General features: G+C 34.6%; 1 protein-coding gene across 1 annotated transcript in view; it reads left to right on the forward strand.

Moving 5' to 3' along the window:
* Slc2a13 (solute carrier family 2 member 13) overlaps window positions 1–25,317 on the forward strand; it is a 336,133-nt gene that overhangs the window by 201,829 nt on the left and 108,987 nt on the right. The window contains exons 5-6 of the mRNA XM_027934245.2: window positions 15,867–16,030; window positions 22,707–22,827. Of these exons, the coding sequence (XP_027790046.2) occupies window positions 15,867–16,030; window positions 22,707–22,827 (285 nt within the window). The remainder of the gene's footprint in view (window positions 1–15,866; window positions 16,031–22,706; window positions 22,828–25,317) is intronic.

Here is a 25,317-nt window from a genome sequence, read left to right on the forward strand (position 1 = left end):
AATGTTGATTATGGATCTGAGAAAAAATTTATAGAAAACATTGTTTTCTACTGTGATTCATCACGTTTATGATCTATTAAGCAGATTCATCTTGTGGGGTAACTGATGTTCAGTGAGTTAGAATTGTGCACAATAAAATAAAATAAAATTTTAGTTCTATTTTAAGGTGACCATGATTTTTATTGACCTCAAAGCTTTCAAATTCCATTTTCAGTTCAGTTTATTAATCTAATTCTATATGAAAAGCCCTTGTGACATAAAACTTCTAGCAGAAGCCTGGAGTGGCCATGTTTGCCAAATGTTTGCAAAGACATTTGGTAAAATCCACTAAACATTTGCTAAGATATTCTGACTCCTTACCAGATGTACTAAAATGTTTAAAAATAGATTACTTACTTTTTATTTCACTGATTTAAAGCATTTACATTACTAATGCATTAGTTGTAGTCATTTATTTATTGTTCAGTAAATAGAATGAATTCATTTTTTCAATTTTGTGACTTAAAAATTGAAACATTGTGGCTGCTTTACTATAGTATGCTGATTTTAAGTCCTCTGGGTATAGACCAAGGAGTGGGTTAGCTGGGTCAAATGGTGGTTCCATTCCAAATTTTCTAAGGAATCTCCATAGTGTTTTCCAGATTGGTTGCACCGATTTGCAATCTCACCAGCAATGTATGACTGTGCCTTTTCCCCCACATCCTTACCAACATTTATTGTTGTCTATATTCTTAATAACTGCCATTCTGACTAGAGTGAGATGAACTCTTAGAGCAGTTTTGATTTGCATTTCAGTTCACAGTAGCTAAACTGTGGAAGGAACCTACTCTTCAATAGATGAATGGGTAAAGAAACTGTGGTATATATACACAATGGAATATTACTCAGCATTAAAATACAGTAAAATTATAGCATTTGCAAGTAAATGGATGGAGTTGGAGAATATACTAAGCAAAGTAAGCCAATCCCCCAAAACCAAAGGCTGAATATTCTCTCTGATAAGTAGATGCCATCCATGAAGGGGCCTGGGAAAGCATGAGAAAAATGAAGGAACTTTGGGCAAAGGGGGGGGAGGGAGGGAGGGGTTTTGGGGGGCAGGAAAGATAGTGCAAAGAGATGGATATCATTTCCCTAGGTACATGTATGACTACACATATTGTGTGATGTTACATTGTGTATAATCAGAGAAATGTGAAGATGTGCTGCAATTGTGTACAATGAATCAAAATGCATTCTGCTGTCATATATACTTAATTAAAATAAATAAATTAATAAAAATTGAAACATTCTTTTCATTTAACAGAATCTGAACATACTATTTGTGGACTTAAATTTAAAAAAAAAACAAAAAAAAAAATTTTTTTAAATCCAACTAGCAAGATATTAAAAAATTAAAACTGGATCCAGGATACCATTCACAAACGCACACTTAAAAAAATTATATAATTTTTATTGCACAAAAGATCAGTTTTCTTACTTAGAATTGCTTTTCCTACTTTTAATCATGACTTTTATTTTTATTAAAAAAAGCTATACATTTTTAAATGAATACCTTATTTTCTATAAATATATGTAGATAAAATGAATTTATGAAAAATATCAACCCACTACATAGAACACTGCTGAGCATTTTCCTAGATTTAGGAAATAGACTATATTTATTGTGGCTTTTATCTCAATAATATGGAAATATCTTATTATAATTTAGAGTAGATTAAACCAAATTATAATATCAAAGTTAGAATCTACTTAAAATTTTAAATTTTTATTGCTGATATATGGGTTGGTAAATTGTTAATATAAGTGTCAGGGTTTGTATTCTTTTGTTCTTTGCTCAATGATAATGTTATCCTACAACCTTGGTTTATAAACAGAGGCAGAAAATGTAATATGACTTTGGTCTTTATATCTTTGCTTTTCACTTGCTGTCTTTAGAGAGAAATTTTTGTCTTCTCTGTCACAAAGGACTTTTATGTCATTATTTTGAAGCTTGTGATATTTCTTATTTTTTAAAAAAAATGGCTGGGTTTGTTTTATATTTATTAATTGCTTGTTTGCTGTGGTTGTGTTTTTAGTGGCAAACTCTAAATTCTCTATGAGAATACTTTTAAAAATTGGTGTACTTACTTACTGTGCTCAATTTATCAGGAAAAAAGAAAACAGTGAGAATGAAAATAAGGATTAAAGTTAAAAAAAGGGGGGGCGGGCCTTCCTTTTGACTAACATTTCTCATTGCCTCAACAGTTGTGCAGATAAGTCACAATGATAACATCATAAACAGTACAGTTCCATAGTAGGTCCTCTGGGTCTGCTACAGGGAGCAATAAAGCCACACACATTAGCTCTTCTCCCCATAAAACCTGAGTAAGTTGAAAGGATGAGAAACTGTGACCTTGCCAACTTGTTTCAAGTCATGCAGGTTAAGGAGATGGGGTTAGCCACAGCCTTACTCATTACAGAAGTGCAGCCATAGCTTTCTCTCTGCTCAGGCCCTTTTCCCACTTAGAATATAAATAGCATGCCTTATGTAGCAGTGGTGGGAATGTAAACCACAATAGAGTGCCTGCTCTTAGTTGATTTTCAAACTTTTGAGGCTAGATAGACCTGATAGATCTCCTCGTATAATTAAAGTCAAATTAATGTATGAATTTACAGATTTGATTTAACCACTAACAAACCATATTCATTATTCCCATAAGTGTTACTTTTCAATATAGGATTATTCTCTTCCTATGGTATTTTCAAATATTTTTAAAAAGAAAGAAAAAAGAACCTTAGACAACAAATAGTTGAGATCCAATCACTTACAAAAACTATAATTTCATAGCAAAGAATGGAAATGGTATCTGAATGTCTGAAAAAGCTATATTAATGTTGAGCGCAGATTGATTTTAGCAGTAATGTGGTTTATAGAATGAGCCTGGGTCTGAGCCCATCCCAAACACTAACCTCAAGAGAGTTCACAACTTCTTTAAGCCTCCAGGTTTCTAATATATAAAAATGCAGTAATGGTACTTATCTTAAAGATTATCAAGAGTATTAGGCCTGCAGAAAAGAATATCCATTAAATCCAAGTTCTTGTTTCAGTCTTCATTATAGAGTCCTTGAAGCAATGTATTTTCAGGACTCCTACAGTTCATTAGCTGAAGACGCAGAAGAGCTGAGACACAATCAGAAACACTCATGTGCTTTCTCAAGATACATCACAGACTCCTGTCTTCTTTGGCCTAAACTATTTATGTTCTTCTTATGAAACAGGAACTGAAGACTAGTTTTATTCCTTCTGTGAAAGCATAGGCTCTTGGACTGAAAAGTGAAGGGAAGGCTGAGAGTTCAGTAGAGGAGCCAGAAGAGCAAAGAAGTAGAGATGCTGTAGTAATGGTCATCCCCCCACATGTAGCCTGGAGCTCAGTAGCCTGACTGAAAATGATGGGGGTGGGGGCAAGGGGAATAGTTGGTGAAGAGTTTAGATGTCTGGGCGTCTGAGACTGGCCAGGGCTGGTGCAATATATCTCTCTTGAGGGCAGTGTACTTCAAAGGTATCCCAGAAGACTGGCATCTTAAATACATTCTCAAATTCCACTAAAAAAACAAAAAAAAAAAAAAACAAAAACAAAGCAAAACATTACTTTTGAAACTTTGAGAGATTTTCAGTCAGTAATTTCCAATGTTGTTCAAACTTTAAAAAGTATGAAGAAATTAAAGTTACTCAAAATCTCACCTCCCAAAGATGACTGCAAACTCCTAATTGTGCATCTATACTGAAACTTACAAAATTAAAATCACATACTATGTTCCAGTATATAAATGTTTTACTTACTATTAGTGTGGTACTATTTTTTCATGTTGTTACCTATTATCTTGAAACATGTCCTTAATATCTATGTAGAATTATTTTGGCTAGGCCTTAATTTTCTTAACCAGTCCTAAAATGCATGGTATCAGTGTATGTGTAGTTTTCTGTTGTTGCTTCAAAATATTGCAAATTTTAGTGACTAAAAAATTCACTGGGGCTGGGGATGTGGCTCAAGTGGTAGAGCTCTTGCCTAGCATGCGTGAGGTACTGGGTTCAATTCTCAACACCACATAAAAATAAAAAATAGATAAAAAAGATATTTTGTCCACCTAAAACTAAAATAAATAAATAAATTTTTAAAAATTTTTAGAGATTCACAAATGTGTTATCTGACAGTCCTGTGTGTCAGAAATTTGGCAGAGGTCTTAGTGGGCTGTAAGCAAGAGTTGGCAGGGGTGCAATCCAGTGTGGACATTATAGGCGCTAATTTATTTCCTTACCTTTTCTCCCTTATAAAAGCCTCCCAGGTTTCTTTGTTATGTCCACTCATGAGTGACAAGGGTAAACATGTTTCTTAGCTCCGGGTTCATGCTTCTCCTCTCAACACAGGTGATATTGTCACTTCTATGCCTTTCTTGCCAAGAAGAAAGAAAATCTGGAAACTTTTTGTAAACTAGTATTTAGGTTAAATGTAACAATGGCCTTCGCAACAGAACAGTTAGTTACTTTTCCATGGAGTTAGAATAACTAACCCAGATGTCAGCAGTGGTCACTGGAATAGAAGCATCTAGATGGAAAAGAAAGTCTGCCGATGGGTACTTAAGGAAAGCTGAATATCTAATAATTCCTTGCCCTACCATTGATTGCCATAATAAAGAGGGAGCAGACATCTTCTCAGTCATTTGCAAAAGGACTCTCTTTGTTGTTTACATTCTCCTGATAAGCCTGCTCCTTGAGTGTATTTTCACTAGAGCTCTCAATGGAGAGGAGAGTTTAGATGTCTAGGGGTCTGAGACTGGCCAGGGCTGGTGCTATATATCCCTCTTGAGGGCAGTGTACTTAAAAGGTATCCCTTTAACAGACTGCCTGCCCATCTGCCCATCTCTCGGGGTCTCTTTCTAACTAATTGCTTTTATGGTTGTTTTGTTTTATGAAATTCACTATCAGTGACAACTTATTCAGCAGCATAAGTGCTAAGCTAAAGACTTTATAGAAATGAAAATACTTTCTATTTAAAAACAAGTAAAGCAGTAAATATGAATGAGGGTTCATGTTTTGCCCTGTATGTAGAGTGAATAAAATGAATAAGAACACTTCACAGTCTCTTAGGAACCCTATGTTATTGTGAGAATGGAATCTAGAGCTTTTCCGAGGAGCTAGTTGCACCCTAAAATGCTTAGTATTGTCTCTTTTCAAGTTTGCATCCCATAGGGTGTTTGCACTGATTGAATGGTATATATGCATAGCACATCTGGATACCACATGGCATTTAATAAGGGCCAATAGATGTTATCTCTCCATTTCCTCTTTTATCATGGGATGATTTCTTCCCTTATCCTGACCCTAAAATTGAGTCTTATGGACTCAAAAAAAGCTCAGTAAATGTTAGTTATTTTTCTTGTTGTTTTTCTAGTCTATATTTTCCAATGACACCGCTTTATATTTTCATCATAAGGAACAGGGATGAAAAAAGCATTTCTGAAATCGATTTTACACACACAAAGAGAAACAGAGTTAAGACAATACAGTTAATTTGGATTTAGAAAAATATTTAATTCAAAAGTATTTGCTTAATTTTCTTTTTTTTCCCTTTTGTTTTGCAGAATTAGCTAGATGATTCAGTTGCTTCACTGTGATATCTTAAGAATTAAAATTCATACCCTTCATGCAGTACTCCCTCAATACATGTATGCTTTTCTTCTTCAGGTCATTTTTTCATGTGTAAACATGAGAATTTTTTTTCTGTCATCTGTGAAAGGTTCTTTAGTTTTGCTAATAATGGAATAAGCAGGTCCTGGTGCTGCATGTGTGCACTAGAAATGAACCAAGTACAATTTTAGGGCTTTCCGTTTGAACATCAAAGGGCACAGTGCTGTCAGTGTGCCCACATCAAGCTAGCAGCTTAATTCACTATTTAATAATACATCGGTATGTCAGGCCTCCCTTTGCAGTTTCTTTCCCCAGGGCTATTATAGCTTAACTGGTTCCTCTGCTATTAAAAAAATTGATCAGCTTTCTTTCTATTATATTTGAAAGAGGAAAAATAAGATTTATCGATATTAATTTTAAAGTCTTTATTCACTTTACTCACCACCCCCCTATTTTCCCACAGTTTGAGAGAGTGTAGTTAAATATACAGAAGGACGATAGGTGGTAAAATAAACGTTAAAATTGGTGACTTAGGAAGGTAGGTCAAAGTAGGAAAACATGGTTTCTACACAAGAAACTTGCTATAGAGTAAGTAGGGGCTGTACCAACGGGGTCACAAAGCCTGTCCTTTTCAAAGTGGTCTTGGAATGACCAAATTCCTTTAAAATCTATCACAATCCTGGATGTGAGGGTAAAGATGGACAGAGGATGGTCAACTTAACTTTTCATTTGTTAACAAGCTGCAAATCATTCTTGTTTCATACCAAAGTCTGAGATCCATGTTGCTCTAAACATTTTAGCAGCCAATACAAAAAGGAAGAGGTGTTGTTCCATGATTCAGTGTGTCTAAGGTAGAGACAGCTCACTTGTCCCACTGATCATAAGCATTCCCTTATGCTACTAGGAACGATTTCTCTCTGGGTGCTTTGGTGGTGGTACATACCCTTTAATACTTGTGTATTCTTCTCATAGAAAATCGATTCTAATAATCTAAACTCATAGGTATACGTTTCGATACTTACGATAGTTAAACCATGCCATGCAATCCTTCCATCCACTTTATAGAAAAGAGAGTCAGGAAAAAGATGTGCCAAATATAGAATATTTGCTACAGGAAACTCTCTTACTCCTTCTTATAGTACTTGGTTACAGTTACACACTCTCCTTCACCTCTCACTTCTTTTCTCTAAGCCCCCTCTTCATCAGGGTGGAGAGTAAACATTAAATAATTCCAAGTTAGAGAAGTCATTCTAAAAAACCTTTAAAGGAGCATTAAAGAAACCTTTGGGAGCTGAGAAATTTTAATGACTTTTACAGCATCCTTTTCCCCAGGGGTGCATGCTACCAGACTCAGTTTTTCTGCTGCATGAACTCTGTGGGTAGAGCTCCCCTTCTGTTTTATCCCAGATCCCCTCCATCAAAGGTACTTCTTTAACACTATCTCCACTCAGATAATTGTCACCTGCTATGAAATCAAAACCAAGAATTTTCTTGCTGGCTCTAATGTCCATTTCTGCCACTACAGTTTTTCTAGTTAGTAAATCAAATAGGCATTTATCATCCAGATTATGACTTGCATATCTTTTGTCCATTCCCATTCTCCTGTGTGTCATTTTTGTCTGAGTTTAAATGCTCTCCCCAACTAAACTACACAGTAAACAGCATCTTGAGTTCTTTGCCTCTTCATAGATTTTCAGAACTGGAATGTGGGAAACAACCATGTGGCTAACTGGAATCACTGGCAAGCTGTTTGGATGCTTAAACAGTTAATTACTACCCTCATGTTCCAGCTGCACCTTGCCTTACTGCTCTCACAGAGCATGGCCCATTGTTGTGCTGCTTTTGTGTGATGGACAGTCTCCCTCAGTAGAATGCTAAGTCCAGTCTTCCCCAACAATCCCCATGTTTTAATCAGCTTTGCACGACTGTGACCAAAAGAACTGACAAGAACAGCATAAAGGAGGAACATTTTATTTTGCCTCATGGTTTCAGAGGTTCATTCCATCCATGGTTGGCCAGCTCCATAGCTCTGGACTCAAGGTGATGCAGAACATCATGGCAGAAGGAAAGCAGCTCAAGACATGGGAACCAGGAAGCAGAGAGATATCTGCTCACAGGGACAAAATATAAACAACAAAGGCAGGCCCCCAGTGACCTACCTACAGTCACCACCCAGCTTAGGTTAAGGCTCTTGTAATCCAATCATTTCACCTGGAAGCATTCTTATATTGTCTCACACATGAGCTTTTGTGGGATACCTCATATCTAAACCATAATACCATCTTTTTTATTTCCTTCCACTGTGATGGTGCATAGCAGTCTATTATGCACTTATTTCTGTTTAAAAAGTCTGTTGCCATCACCATGTCTAAATATTTGTTGAATTGGGTAGTTAAGACAGGATTATTAGCATGTCTTATTTGTAGTATGTCAGCACCAGGAGGTAAAGGGCATGGTTTATTCTGTTGAACAAAATACTGAGTCTGGCAAAGGGGAAAAAAAAAGTCTCTCTGAAGACAAACATACATTGTGAGTTTCTCATGATTATTTTATTTCCTTAAAGTAATATTATATTTAGTTTACAGAGTTGGAAGCTAATGATGCTTGAATACAATGTATAGCATATTCTAATCTACAAAATTTTAATACACAAAAATTTAAGAAATGTGTGTTTATGGAAAATGGGAAACATAAAGAAGAAAAGTCATACCTTAATCTCACCACTTTGAGATTATCTGTCTGATATTTTGGTTTATTTATTTTGCCTTTAATTAAGTGAGATTCTGCCCTTGCATACTTTTGTACTTTGCTTTTTTCCTCACTTCATTCTCATGCTCCTGATCTATTTTCCCAGTTTGTGATTCCACAAGAGATAGAGTTATAAATAATGTGCATAAAAGTACATATCTTTGCATAATCACATTCTTTGTGACCGTGCTCTAAAATGTTTTTATATAGAATAAAACATTCTTGCAAACTTTTTTACTCATGAATGTTCAAGGCTGTTAGCGCTTAAAATAAAATATCATTTTATTCCCTTTGAAGTCAGTCCTAAGAGCAATATTCTTCCTGAAACAAATGCCATGACCTGCCCTTTTTTTTCCCCCTTCACACTCAGGCTCTTAAACCTCCTGAGAAGAATTTTAAATAGACTGTCACCTTTGCTTTAATGAGGGGTTAGATGGGCACAACTTGAAACTAAGTACATAATAAAATGATGGAAAGAGGAGTTTGTGTCCGTGTTAGCATAAAAATTAAGTCATAGGTAATCTGTGTGTATTTGTGGGTATGTGTGGGTGCATAGGCTACTAGGAATTGAACCCAAGAGTGCTCCTACCACTGAGCTACAACTCCTGACTTTTTTTTTTTTTTTTTTTTTTTTGCTGTTTCAAGACAGAATCTCACTGAGTTACAGAGGCTGGCCTTAAACTTGAGATCCTCCTCCCTAAGCCTCCTTTGATATGGAGTCATTTTTAAAGTGGTTTTCCAGCGATCAGGGCACCTGGTAACTCAAAGTGGCCAGTGAAGTGGGAAGGAGTATAGCTAAATGAGGATGGGGATGGAAGTGGAGAGTGCATTGGAAGCATTCAGGACATAGCCCTCTACCCTTGCCCTTTTTATCCCTCTCCAAGGAACTTTTTTATTTTTTTCTCTAAACCCTGTCGATTATTTGAATACTTTATTCTTAACATTATTATAATTATTTAAGAAGTTTAAAAATTGGACAGACTAAAATTCACTTAGTGTATCTTAATTATATGCCTAAAAGGTAAAGCTTTGATACATGAATTATATTTCAATAAAGATATAGGGGCCTGGGGTTGTGGCTCATTGGCAAAGCACTTGTCTCACACATGTGAGGCACTGGGTTTGATCCTCAGCACCACATAGAAATAAACAAATAAAATAAAGATATTGTGTCCATCTATAAGTAACCAAATACATACATACATACATACATACATACATACATACATACATAAACAAACAAACATACAAGGTCAAAGAGGTAGCAGGGTCACATCCCATTCATTTATTAAAATAAACATTAGTAAGTGTCTAAAATGTAGTCATAAGCCTGCTTCCACATTGATTTTCTTACATAAACACACTTATATTGTCATCTATGAATTTTAAATTTTAGTTTCTTTAAAACAGAACAAAAACTAAAACATAACTTTTGAGAAGAAAAGCAAGGACAGAATCTTCCTAGACTTTCACATTTTATCTCGATTTTTTTAAGGTTGTGTTATACAGTTTTAATAACTTATCTTTCTTGACTCTTTCCCAAAATTATGGTTTTGTTTTTATTACAACTCTTTTAATATGTACAATTTATTGATTTATTTATTATGTTTTAAAATAATTGCAGTAACAGACATAAACAGGTTTGGCAACAGTCTCTCTGAATTTGATATCTATACAGCTCAAAAAATGGCAAGATTTGAGCCTGTGTGAAGCCCTAAACACTGAGTTCCCCTAGGAAGTATATTTTAGGGAAAGAATTACTAGGATTATTTGGAAAACTGATGAATTAAAGGTCACATTAGAGAACTTCTTTCATTCTTAGTGATACTTAAAGGAAGGTCTGTGATCTAGTTGTGCTGGATGAGACAAGTTAGTGATCTTTCCTGATTTTTCCGAAAGGATAAAGCCAGAACAAGTGGACTAGTTTCTTAGGTGGAGTGTATGGTCATGCTGGGAAAGGTCAGGAGCTATCTCCTTAGAAGTTACTTTGGCACATTTCTTTTTCTTTTTCTTCCTAAAACACTAATAAAATCATCTAAATTTTGAAGGTTTTTTTTTTGTTTTGTTTTGATAATACATTAAAAGTTAGTTATATTAGTGTTATATTAGTAATTATGTTCTGAGTATTACGATGATTTTTGCATCATTGTTTGATTTAAGAACAGCATGATAGGGGCTGGGATTGTGGCTTAGTCACAGAGTACGTGCCTCACAAGTGTGTTCAATCCTTAGCACCACATTAAAAATAAATAAAATAAAGATATTGTGTCCATGTATAACTAAAATATATTAAAAGAAAAAAGAATAGCATGATAGGGTTCACTAGTATGTTACCTCAAAACACATGTCTATGTGTATTCCTAATTTTTACTATTTTATTTTCGGTTTTATATCTTGCATCTAATAATGTACAAGGTGGATTTTCTGTGTAAAAAGTACGTGAAAACATGTTTAAAAATTTTAAAATGATTTTTTCTGCATTGGTTAAAACATTTTTCTCTTAAAACCATTCATGTGTTTTCCATAGTTACCTATGTTTTGACTGTATAACTTAGAAATATAATTTACTTAAAAGAACTTTTATTAGGATGACATTTTATATACTGTAGTCAGTGTGCCTTGGTATGTAGTATAAATGTATTTTATAATACTGGGAGCTCTTAAAAGAGCCAAAAAAAAAAAAACAACACCCTCATAACTTAGATAATGGAACTCTCCAAGGGCTTATGTTTACTCAACTACTCTGTAAATTCTAGTCTTCTCATTTAGCTCGGCCTCTATCCCACTGTGAACATGACCCATAAGACTGCTGAGTAAGGCAAGGTTAGTAGATGACTATTTTGAAGTTTCTAGAATACTGCTCAAACATTACACCTGTGTGCCCCATAAATCAAACTATTTGTGACTAAATTTCAGCAGTTAATTTTACCTACTTAACTCTCACTGTCAGGATGAGTATGTTCCATATCCCTTTTATTCATGATATTAAAGTCTTTATAATTTCATGCCATTAAAGTTTTGTCTTTTATTTTGTAAGACAGTTAAGAGTGTCCTTTACTATCTTGCCTTGACTGCCATGAATTTTAGAGCTCTCTTCTAGTGGTTACGCAGCTAAAGTTTTCATGTGATCATCTTCTATGTCTCCTACTCTCTCCTACCAATCAACATTCATTACAGCACTTCTGTCAGGTAGTTTTTGATTATAAACATTCTTAATTCCTTTTTGACATTTTGCGGCAGACAAATCGAATAAATTCAACAATTACTGAGTGCCTATTTCTTGCTGTTAAGCTCTGTAATATTGGCAGTAGTGGAAAAGGATAGGCGATGGTCTTAAGAAACCAAAAAATCAGCGATTCCTAGGAAATGCTTTGTTCAAACAGGAATTAATAGATGTATTTTGCTAGGCACATGAGGTACCCATGTTAATTCTTTCATTTGTAGTTCAAAGTCATCATGAGGCTAAGTGATCATTACTGAAGCATACATATTTTCTAGGGCTATTATGTCTTAGATTTAAAATTTGAGAGTGGAAGCTGGGTATCTCATAGTTTCTGAGTTAGCAGTGCACATACAATTCCAGTCTTTTCTGTTCCTAAGCCTCCACAAAGGGTTGTGGAGCTGGTCTCTGTGAGAACACACTGCTCTTAAGCCTTTCAACTTGGGGAGAGGTGGTTTGTTGGAGGGGACCAGAGGTTGCCTCAGGGAATCTCTAAAAAGATGATAGTGTGTCTGATCCATATTATGAAATGACTTTAAAAAGAGCAGGCATTCCTGCTTTGAGTCTAACAGGAAAAGAAAGCTTTGTTCAGTTGTTCATGTTGTTCTTTAATGAAGAAGGTTCTCTTATGCTTTGTGAAACTTTTGAATGCATACTCATTCCTTTGAAAATTCAGACTACTACATAAAGGTGCACAAGATGGTAAATAGTGATAGCCCATGACTTAAAAAGTTGGCCAATACCATCGCTTATGAAAACACTGAATTTTACACATATTAAAATATAAGTTAAACATATCTTTCTGCAATTCCATGACCTGACTTTTAAAATAAGGTTTGTGAATTATTCTAACCTAGATGTGTCATCCCTTGCCCTATAAAAGAGAATATAGTTGTTGCCTGAATTTTTCTGGAACTGATTGCCCTTTACATTGTTCTCATCTTTTATTACTTGCTTTCTCCTTTTAATTGTTGGCCTTTTGCTTATTTTATTGTTTACTAACACCTTTCCTGTGATAGGCAGAATAATGCCCCCCCACAAAGATATATGGAACCTTTGAATATGTTCCTATGAATCTCCCCTCCCAAGGATCTCTAGAACCTATGGATATGCTGTGTTACTTGGCCCAGGGAAATTAAAGGTGGCAGACTGAATTGCATGTGTTCATCAGTTTACCTGAATTAGAGAGATTACCCCGGATTTTCTGAATGTGCCCATTGTAATCACCAGGGCCCTTAATTGTAGAAAAAGGAAACAAAGAGGAAGGCAGAGTGAAGCCACATGAGTGAGACTTGGGCAGGGGCCTGAGAATATAGGAAAACTCTAAGCTGGAAGAAGCCAAGGAAACAGCTTACCCCTGGATCCTCCAGAAAGGATTGCAGCCCTAATGATACCTTTGGTTTCTAACATCCACTGAGTCTCTTCAGATTTCTGACTTATAGAACTGTAAGATAGTGAATCTGTTGTTTTAAGCCAACAAGCTTGGGGTGATTTGTTATGGCAGCAATTTAAAAAAAAAATACATTTACCGGTGTTAGAGAAAGGAAAATAAAGATAAAACTCGGGGTAGTTCATTCAAGAAAATCTTGCGGATTGTAATTGCACCTCAGCCCACTCTCACCGTGTCCATCATCACAGATAATCTGCAGTGGCCAGTTGCTGCTCTGATGACTTGACATAGGCTTCAAGACTATATCCCCTGGGTACAGTCTGCCTCCACTCCACCCACTTGGCTTTATCATTGGAGCCATCTTTTCACAGAAGAGATTTCATCCTGTTATTTCTTTCTGAAGTCCATTTTGTGATCTTCCATTGCCTACAAAGTAAAGCCCAAACACAAAGCATTATATCCGAGCCCCTTCCACAGAAGCTTCTGCTACAGTCCCTTGCTTACTCCTCTACTTTTATTTGTATTTTATGTTCAGACAAGGTAAAATGCTCAGGCTCTGTGAACCCAGCATGCTATTGTGCTCTTTTTTCTCTGAAGTACGTTGCCTCCTTCCCCTGGGTTGCCTTCCTGGATTGTCATCTGGACTGGCCAACTCATGTGAATTTTTCAGTGCTTAACACAAAGATTAGATTCCCTGGAAAATCAAGGAACCATCCCATAAAATGAATCATTTTTTTTTTCCTGTCCTTTATGCCACACTATAATTTGTACATCTTGTGATATTAAAACCAGTTTGTTTCCATTTCATTCTCCAATTCTAAACTGAGTCTCTTGAGGGCAGCAACAGACTCTGATAGCATCTGTGGGATCTTATCACTCACGTAGCTTATACAGCAGGCACTCAATAAATATTCAGTGAATAAAAGATTATATTTCCTGGACAGCACACCACAGAGATGCCATTAGAATTCAGCTTTCTGAATCCCAGGACACTGTTTTTTTGCATTCTGCCTCTAAAACATTGGCACCACAAAAGGAGTTTTTTATACTTGTGTAATTTTTCATTTTAAATAAAACAGAAAATAACTTAGTTTGATACCACTACCATTTGTCTCCCCTAGCTGAACACTTGGAATTTCATGATTTTTATTATATCAAAATAAAAACATCAAACAGCCTCTGTGGTTTTAGTTTGTTTTTTTTTTTTTTTTTCATGACTGCTTTTCTAAGAATCAGTTTGTGCAGTGTATCTGTTTTTATTGCTAAAGCATTGGGGAGATTCTGAAATTTAGTAACACGGCAAGTATCAAATTATTTGGGCTTTAAAAATAATATTTGGATTATCTCTGAACCTATTTTCTGCCTTTTCAGGCTTGTTTTTATGTTAATTTCTTGGTGGTCACACATAGGTTTGACCTTTTATGCAGGCCTTTGTGAAAGTGCATACAGATTTGGAAGCTGGGATGGATTGGTATCATAGTTTTTATCATCACTTCACATTCTGACTGCAGAACATTCAGAATTTTCATGATGATGGGCGTGATTCCACTGGTAATTTCCTTTTTTAAAACAGTTGTCAGAATTCATATTCTGTAAAACTCATCATTCATGCTGCATAGTAGTTTTTTAAGTGTGGTATACTATTTTTAAAAAACGCATTTTTTTCTCAAAATGAATGAGTCCATGTTAATATTTCATGTAATAACCATCATTGCTAATTTTAGAAAGTAGTAAACAGAAGCCATTGATATATCAATGAGACTTAAACATATTTAAAATAGATTTTACTTTTGAAGTACTATGGAAGTATTGATAAATATCTGGAAGCTACTGATTTTTAACTATGGAAATATCCAGCTTACTCTCACATATTGCTTGGATGTCCACTACTGTCAGGTGTGCATAAAGTGAACTTGTTTTAGGATAGCTTGAAATGCTAGGCAAAGCTGTAGTTGAGACTATGTATTTAGGATGTGAATTCTACATATTTCATCCTCAATCACTGGAAGTACTTATCTTTCTTTTCAGGTCAACTTAAAGTAATGAGCTTCTATAGCTACTGATATTTCTACCAGAAAAGAAATGTTCCATGGGAAACCTGTCATCCTTAAATGTGCCAGACGTATTTTCTGTTATGTACCAACAAACAGGCATGATGGTCTTTTAAGAACTAGTCTCCAGTGAACTCTCTTAGCACAAGATGAGTCTGCAGAGCTTAGTCGTGCAGAATGTGCTAGAGACTTCACTTCACCAAAGACTCCACTTTCTAGGAACCACAAATCCATTCTCAAGTAGTCAGTTTCTTATCTCCTTACACAGTGCTAGATGTATCCTCACACAAACTTATTTCTTGTGTCTTCTTTGAAGAGATTCTTTACTTGTTTCATTTCTACCATTACATCGCATTTCTTATTATATGCTGTGAGTCATTTTCTTCTTTTAAGGACATTAATTCATTGCTGATTCATACCACAGACTTGGAGATTATTGTTGATAGTTTTTGTCAAAGTACCAGCTGCTGCTGTCCCTAGTGGTGGGTGAGGTATGTTTCACTGAGGAAGCTTTCAGCCCTCTGTTCATTTGTTTAGGTATCTTTTTTTAAAGTGTGTGTGGGGGGTGGGGGTGGGGGGAGGTAACAAAGTACAAAGTAAATATATCTAAACACAGTTTCTGTAATTGTGCTCCTTTAAATAACTGGTCTGAATTCCCTTGATAACTTGATGTTATTACTTTATTAGCCATGATTTTCTTTTTATTTTTTGAGGTGGCTAAATCTTTTTCTGTCTGAATAACTTTGCTTCTTTGAATAAGCAGCAGCAATTGATTTATTCTTTGCCTTTCAGGTACTACAGTGCAACCATTCTACAGATGTCTGGTGTGGAAGATGATAGACTTGCAATATGGCTGGCTTCAGTTACAGCTTTCACAAACTTCATTTTCACATTGATAGGAGTCTGGCTCGTTGAGAAGGTGGGCCGACGAAAGCTTACCTTTGGTAGTTTAGCAGGTAGGTGCCTAGATGAAGAATTCAGTTTTAAACTTTTTTCTAATGATGACAGGCTTTTAAATGACAACATTGAAACCACTTCTGATATTGGTTTCTTTGACAAACAACATAATATGAGAGTAATAGACCAAAATAAAATAAAAATGAGAATTTGTTTATTTTTTGATACTAGGGATCAAACCTTAAACCCGGGAGTGCTTTATCACTGAACTGTATCCTCAGTCCTTTTATTTTTTGTTTTGAGGCAGAGCCTCACTAAGATCCTTAGGTCTTTAGGTGCTCTCTAAATTTTTGAGGCTGCCCGGAGCTTGTGATCCTCTTACCTCATCCTTCCAGGAAAAAATAAGACCTTTGAATGAATGTTAAGATACAAGACTAGTTGGGCTAGGGATGTGGCCAACTAGCGCTCTCCTGGCATGGGTTCAATCCTCAGCACCACATAAAAATAAAAAAATAAAATAAAATAAAGATGTTGTGTCCACCAAAAACTGAAAAATAAATATTAAAAAAAATTTCTCTCTCTCTCTCTCTCTCAAAAAAAAAGATACAAGACTAAAAACTAGATTGTAAGTAGGAACCAATTGTAAGAACAATCTGAGTATACTGAGGGTAATATTTTTCTGTTATTTTTGGAGTTCAGCTCAAAGGAACAGAAGTAAAAGGAATAATTATTTTTTGTTCTATTCCTTGTTTGAAAAATGTTATATTTGTGAACTGACTTTATGTTGTATTTTTAAGTTTGGAATTATATGGAAACAAATTTGAAGCATTTTTTTCCAAAGCTCTTTCAACAGTGAAATATTGGAACCATATAATTTCGTCACAAAGCAGGGACAAACTCTTTTTGTGTTTGATACAAGCCTAAATCCTAGGATAAGTTCTGATTGGTTAAGTGTGTATTCTATGATGGCTAAATAAAGCAAAACCTTTCTTTTCTCACTTGTCTTTTGTGTTTAAATTCTGCCCATTTATTTCTTTTCTAAAATACAAAGGGCTGTTTCACATGACAAAAATGGGACCCATCTATGACATTTTCTTCACTGGATATATTTCATACTTTTTGAGATTTTTTTCAAATGTCCAAGCACTTTCTTTCTTGCCAATTAGCTGTACTCTAGTAGTGTTTTTAGAAGTGAAATTGGAGTTAAAAAGTACACATTTCCATTAAAATATAAAGTTTCTGGGGTAGCACTAAATTCTGTTTTAGCCAAATAATATCTAAAGTAATGATCTAATAGGACTGTTTCAGGCACTTGTCCCAGATTTTGATGAGAAAATACATTGTGAGTTCTAAACACAGTTACTGGGAATATATAACCTTCCTCCAGAAGGAAGAATACAGTGCTTCCACCTCCTGCCCTTACCTAAGCAGTGGGAGCCTTAAGTCCAGTACTGTGAGTGAAGCTGAAGTATTAGTGCTGAGGCAAAGCAGCGATTGATTAGAGGCTCTGGTAATAACAGTAGCCAAGATATACAGGGAAGCACAAGAGAAAGCAAAGAAGGGTGAGGGACAAGTGAAGGTTTAAAAAACATGTATAAAACCATGTGTGATGAAAGCAGAGGTGGTAAGCCTGGAACAAAAGACTAAGAAGAGGGCTAGGGATGCAGTTCAGTTGGTAGAGTACTTGCCTTGCATGCACAAGTGCTGGGTTCAATCCCCAGCACCACAAAAAAAAAAAAAAAAAGACTAAGGAGAAATCCTTTGGCTATCTTAGTCTAGAAAGTAGATGGTATGAGAGCACAGATTTTTACTTCCTGTAAGAAAAATATGTCTGACAATCAAAGCTGTCCACGATGAACTGGGCTATCTCATTAGGATGATAAACAACAACAACAAAAAAATGGATTACCATCAGGAGTGTTCTGTTAAAAATACACTCTTATGGTGTGCTGGAAATTGGATTTCCTGATACCTGGGGCTTAGGTCAACACTAAGAAGAGAAATAGCTGCTTTCAAAATTTTTAAATGGACTTTTTTCCTTTTTGATAGAACCCAATATATTGCTGCCTCAAGAGGTCTTTTTTTAAAAAATAGAATTTCAGTGCTTAAATTTGATGTTTGGCTTTGGAGATTTAGGGAAAACTGCTGAATTAACACTTTTCCTAGCAGCCTGTGCCTTCATTTGTTGCAGTCCAGCAATATACTTTCTTATCAATCCTGCAAAATTCTTGAGGCATTATTGGTACAGAGCTAGACTGTTTTGAGTCTAAAGTTTGTGATTTTAGGCAAAGTTCTATTTCCTCATCTGTACATGGGGATTAATTATCATTCCTGCTTTATGGAGTTATAAGGATTTAACACATTTAAAATACTCAGGATGCAGATAATAAAGTAGAGCATCTTAGCTATCACAGCATCATGAGTAACCAGAGTGACTCTGTTGTTTTATCCACACTTTGAAATAGCCTCCCCCTTCTTAATCCAGGGACTCACCTGGAAATTCATGTTTCCCTTCCCTGTAGGTCTTTTGCCCAGAGAGGTCCAGCAAGCATGCCTGACTCTTGAGAGGAAGTAGTAAGACATTCATAAGAAAGAAAAGACTAAAGACTTCACGGTTGTTTCTTCCCAGCAACATTTAGCCATTTTCCTTTCCTTTTTCTCTTTTCTGCCAAATCTGCCACCATCTCAGCTCTGACAGTTAAAAATACTTTACAGTCTGCAGACAGCCCCATCCAGAAGGCTTCTGACCACCAGCTGTGTGGTCAGTAGATATTACAGTAGCTTACGAGGCCTGGCTTGTTGTCACAGGTTTCCTCTTTTACCTGCACATATAGAGGTAAATGATGGCATTTGTGCAGTTTCCTGTTTGTAATTGTGGTTAAGCAGGTCCACTAGAAGACAATAGCCAGTGCAAGTTTACACTTTGGGAAGGAGGCCTAATTAGCACTTGGCAGCCTTGTTACTTTGTACATTTTCCTCCAGGGTAAACCTCACAGTAGTTGCTTCTTTGACACTGTAATACCAGTTGATTCAGTGGATTTTTTAAAAATTTCTTTGTTTGTTTTAATTGGTTATATATGGCAGTAGAATGCATTTATGCACTTTGATATCATACATAGATGGGATATAATTTCTCATTTTTCAGAGTGTACGTGTTGTACAATCACATTGGTCATGCAGTCACCTATATACATAAAGTAATAATGTCTGTTTCATTCTTCTATCCTTCCTATCCCTTTATTTCAATATTTTTTGTTTTATTTATTTGTATATAGATACATATTGCTATTTTAATAGTAATGAGTATTATGAAAATGTTCATTTTAAATTTTTAAAATTGGCTACAGCCTAGAATTTTTAAACTTAGGATTTAGTGTTATTCCCTATATTGTGTTTTACTTTTTAAAATGGATTAAAAATATGAAAAATAGGTTTAATCATATCAAGATAATTTTTGAATAGATATTACCCCCCAAAATTATTATAAATAAACTGTGTTTAATCCCAAAGAAACTCTTTATACAATGAAATATATGTAAGCTGTCAATAATTTTAAATGTGGCATATTTTATCATGTTCTCATTTTTAATATTTTCAAACCTTGTTGAGAAAACAATTTAATAGCAGCCTCTTGTTGAATACTGGGAGTCTTGTGTCTATGTAACAGTATTTGTAATAAATCTTAGAAAGCCAGAAACACCGTGCCATTTCCACCTCATATTTTGGTAGTGGAATATTTCCGAAAACATTATTCATAGGCTGTCTCTCTCAGAAGCAGCAGTGCTACTTATTTTAAAATGTGAATTTGTGGGCACCATCTTAGATCTAAGTTAGAATCTATGAAGATGGGGTCTGGAGCTGGAGCATTTTGACAGGTTCTGCTGGTGATACTTAGGCACACATTAGGGGAACTAAGGAAAGGAAATGATTTTTTTCTAAAAAATTATTCCAGCTCCGTACTTTGTATTTAATATACCTTATTAATGAGATATTCTTCAGAATTCTATTATCCAACTTACATCACTGTCTTTGAAGAATATCTTTATGGGGAAAATTTTACTAAATGTTTAAAATCTACCAATGTGCTTGGTTAGGAGATACTCTTTTCTTGAAATATCAGGAGGAAGCAACACTGCACACTACACAGGAGAAATTCCTTTCATCCAAAGCTTTCCTATACTAAGCTTACACTAATGAACTTTATTAATTTTGTATGATTTTTTGTGATTTATTTTTTATATTATAGAAAGAGAGGTTATAGAGGATATATATATATATGTATATATGTATATATATATATATATATATATGAATGTATATATATATATATATGAGTGTATATATATATAGTATATGTAGGTTATAGTAATGAATCATTTGATAATAACTATAGTAATTTCTAATACTAACAAGCAACTGATAAAACATTTGTAACTTGCTAAATCAAAGAAAAAGGGTAATTCAAGTAGTTAGAAGGGTTTTTAATCTCTGTCTGAGCATCACAGTTACCTGTGGAGCTCTATGAAGCTCCTGCTTCTCCTCCCCATCTTCTGGAGAGGCTGAGTCAGAGGACAGGGGCACCCCAGGAATTTTCTCCAGTAGGAAGCAAGGACTAAACATTGCCACAGAAAATTTTAAAAGATAAAGATTTAAGTATAGCTTTTAAAATATTTCCATCCAAATTAGGTTAATAATATAATAAATATGCTTAAGAAGGGTTGACCTTCAAGCATTTAGGAATTCTACATACCCAGAATGTCCCAAAATTTTGCAGATGGATTGAACGTTTTTTAGATACAGATACAAGAGTCATATTATCCATATTGAATAACTCACCTAGGTTATTTGTACTATACTAACTCATGACTTGAACTGTATAATCTTAACATTTTTTTGTTCTTATTCTTTTCTTCAAAAATAACCAACATTATATAAATCCATATAATTTTAATACATATGTCAGCCACTACTTTCTGAGATAAATATGTGCCAGGCACTAGAATTTGACATATAGTTATGCAACTTAGTATTTACAATTTTATCATGGGCACAGGTTATCGAATTATTACTATGAAAGAAGAATATCAGTTTTATTCACACCTTCAAGTATCAGCATTTCCTGATGAAATTATTTTACCTGTTTCACAGAAATGAGCTATGGAAATTGTTTGGGCAAATAATTAAAACTCAAGTTTTTCAATAGATGAGCAGTAAAAGTCATGTTTTGTTTGAAGAAAAGGCTTGATTTTCAGAACAAATTTATAACTCTTTTCTATTTCTCCATTCAGGGCTTGATAGCCTTTTGAGTAAAGTAAAGGCTCAAGCTATTCCTAGTCTGGTCTGAATTTTTTAAGTAAACAGGAAGAAAATACACAGTGATTTTTGGTGTAAGAATCCATTGACCCAGTTTAGCAAAACAGACTTCTGATCTTCCCTTTAGGTCTTTCTTTCATTCAACTTTTTCTCCTACTTTGAAGGTCCACTCTAGCTGCTACTGTTTCTAATGATAACTGCAGCATAACTAACTTTTAAAAATGTTTTAGAGCATTTTTATTATATAAATATTTCAAATGCATAATAACACTTAAACTTCAGTAATTCTGTAAGTATTTTCACTAAATCCCATTTTATGGAAGACAAAATCGAAGTTTGTAAAGGTCCAAGATCGGAATCAAGAAACGGCAGAGCTGAGTGCTTAGGCACAACCCTCAGATTCCAAGGGCATCTCATTCCCAAGGTGCTTAACTTGACACATTCCAACAAACATTTCAGTTATTACACAGTCCCACTGAACCTCCATGGTGTTTTCTAAAATTCTTGATTTGTCTATTTCTTTAACCATATATTTGGTTACATCTTAAATTACCTCTCAGTTAATACAATCTTTACTACTACATAAAGATACCCCCTAAATTTCACATTTTAATTATATTGCCTAATTTAAATAAATTATACAAATTAATGCAGCCATTTTGACTTTCTTCCTATCACTCTTTTTGTTCACCTTTAAAATTCTGTGGCTCAAGCAATTATCAGAAATTTGAAAACTTCTTTACCATCAGGACATTGATCAAGAACTCAAACTTTGGTCTTTTTAATAGTCTTAATTACTAAAACTTTCCCTTAAATCCAAAGGTAAGTATTCTATTCCCAAATGCCAATAGGCAAGATAAATGAGGTCATGTGTTATTTCATTCCTGATACCTTAAAGTCTTAAATTTAAAGAAGAAAACTTTCTTTTTAATAAGAAACATTCTCTTGCCTGCTTTAGAAATAAACAGTGTGTTACTTTTTAGTTCCACTTATTTAGGTCTTATATGACTGAAGGCCATTAGAACAATTTCTTGGCACCAAGAGGAATAGTTGATGTACATCTGTTGGGTTTTGTTTTTCCTGACTTGTTAGACTCTCTATAATGTTGCTTACTTTAAGACGTCCAGTAATTCTAAGTGTTTGGTTGTTTTTGCTTTGTATTTCTTTTGTTTTGTTTTTAGAGGAGAATCATCAGTTTTCTTTTTGACTCATAATTGTATTTGCTTTGAATTTTACTCTCCTCATGTCTCAAAATGTCCTAGTGAACTTTTCTGATAATTTGTTTAGATAGTAGAAACTTTTATTTTAATCCAGAGAAGATAAATCAAGGTATTTTTAGAGGTATGATATATGAAATCCAGTCTTCTTTGGAAAAATGTTGTCAAACTTCTCTCTGATATAAAACATTTTCCACCCCCCTAGGTACTACTGTGGCACTCATTATTCTTGCTCTGGGATTTCTGCTCTCAGCCCAGGTTTCTCCCCATATCACTTTCAAACCAGTAGCTCCATCAAGTCAGAATGCTACTTGTACAAGATACAGGTGAGATTGCATTATGTTCTGTTTCCTTAATCTAATTTTGGTAATTTTTTTGTTTGACTTTAACTTTTCTAAAATTTGAGAGATGAGTAGGAGCTTCCTAGGTGTTGGGCTTACATATGAAGGGAAGAAAATGTGAAAGGTGTAGGTAGGTACCATGAGAAATAGCATTTTCAAAGGCATGAGAGTGTATGGAATTAAGGAAAAAGTCAATTGTTGAGACATTATTTTGGTGATATTTCTCTTTAAATTAAAATTAGGGAGTAATGTTGAATCAGGAATATAGCAAAACTATAATTTAGCTCATGAAGGACTCAGTGACATTGCTATTCCAGGTGAAATAGCAATTGGTAATTAATATTTTGTAACATACATATAACTCTGAATATTCTTACAGTTATTTTTCACTGAATTTTATGGGCTATAGCTGCATTAATTTAAATAGAAAAGAACATTTTCCCCCAATATTATGGCTCTTCCAGAGGATCAGAAATTGGACAGTGAGTGTGGCAAAAAGTGAAGCATTCCAATGTCCCACCATAGGCTTAAGAGTCAATTAAGTGTTGACTGTGCACACTGTGTGATAAATGGATGGGTGCAAAGACAGACAAACAGTGGATTGAAGAATGTACAAGTGAATTAATGAAAGAAAAAATGAACAGTTCAGTTAATTTTGGGACAGCATAAATTTTAAGTGAAATGATTTTTATCAGTCCAAAAAGCTAGTAACCCCTTTAAAACATGGATAGAATAAGAAGTGACTTAAAATTTAAAAGGAAAAAAAAAAGAAAAGGAAAAACCAGCATACCTGTAATCCCAGAAGCCCAGGAGGCTGAGGCAGGAGGGTTGCAAGTTTAGAGCCAGCTTCAGCAACTTAGTGAGGTCCAAGCAACTCTGTAAGACCCTGTCCCAAATAAAATATTTTTTAAAAAGGGTTGGGATGTGGCTCTGTGGTTAATCCCCTCTGGGTTCAATCCCCTGTGCCAAAAAGGAAAAAAAACAAAACAAAACAAAAACAAAAACAAAAAAAAAAAACTTGTACTCCTTAACCTCAATCACATGGGCACAAAACTCAAATCAGTGAGTAAATAATTTATGTCATTGCTATGTGAGGGTTAGAGGATATAGCTCAGTGGGAATGCAGGGTTAGCATGAGCAAGGTTCTGGGTTCATGCCCTAGGGCATGTGCATGCACATACATGCACAAAACTGTGAAATTAAAACATTATATTTATACATCAAACTGCACATGGTGTCCACTTAGAGCTTCTAACTGAACATTATTGTGGCATCTCATTACAATAGTAGGAAGAGATTTATTATGTCTTTCTAGTCCTAAAGTTTGATCTCTACTTGCTTTGGAAAATATTTATAACACCTTTCTTTCTCAGTAATATGTTTAACTGTTTCTTTATTGTCTTGCTGATTTTTGTGGTCCTTATCATTATCATATTCAAGGAAGACTTAAAGGTACATTAATAAAAGAAGTTAAACTCAGTGTAGACTATTTCTGCAGTGCTCTTTATTCGCTTATTCAACAACTATGGCAAAAATGATACCACTGTTGGTGGAATTCTGCAGGCTCTGCTTTTTTTCTTGACATTTTAGGTGTGTATGTGTGTGTGTGTGTTTTAAATGTATTATTTTTAGTTGTATATGGACACAATACCTTTATTTGTTTGTTGATTTTTATGTGGTGTTGGGAATTGAACCCAATGCCTCACACATGTTAGGCAAGCACTGTACCACTGATCCACAACCCCAGCCCTGTTTGTATGTTTTGACACAGTTACCTCTAACAATTATTATTTGAAAATTATTGTTGTTTAACAGGATACTTTTCAAAACTAATGTCTGATTTAAGTGCGGTGTTTAGAACAAAGATTGGAATATTGTTTTTAAGGTCAAGTAAAGGCATAAAATCATCTAGAGAGTTAGAAAAAAGTATTATGAATTTCTGATATTAGAAGAAAATGACCATATATATTTGATGGCTTACATAATGAAATCATTTTTATGACATAAACTTTTAAAGGTTAAATAAAAATATTTATTGCCTAAGCATAGCTCATTGCACAGCAATTTATGATCATAAGTCTATTAATGCTCCTGACCCAATATTCATCTAATATTTCACTATAAAATGGTAATGAAGTGGTACAGCAGTCTAGTTTTATCATCACAAAAATAGGGGGCCATTTTTTAAAAAACAGGACAAAATTTTAGGCACCCAATAGGAATTGATATGTATGACAAACATTTATCATGTGCCTTCTTTCAGAGTAATAGACTATGGGAATTTCATAGTATGCATTTATGGTTTGAATGATTCTTATAAAAAATGATTGCTATATTCTTCCTAATTTTGTCATTGCTAAACCATCTTTTAACAATAATCATCTTTTACTTTGTCTCTCTTGAAAACAAACATGAAAATATGTAGTACCGTAGGATAAATAATGTTCATATTGTAAGTGTAGATTGTATACTTTT

The sequence above is a fragment of the Marmota flaviventris genome, chromosome 3 (genome assembly GCF_047511675.1).
Source record: "Marmota flaviventris isolate mMarFla1 chromosome 3, mMarFla1.hap1, whole genome shotgun sequence".
Lineage (NCBI taxonomy): Eukaryota > Metazoa > Chordata > Mammalia > Rodentia > Sciuridae > Marmota > Marmota flaviventris.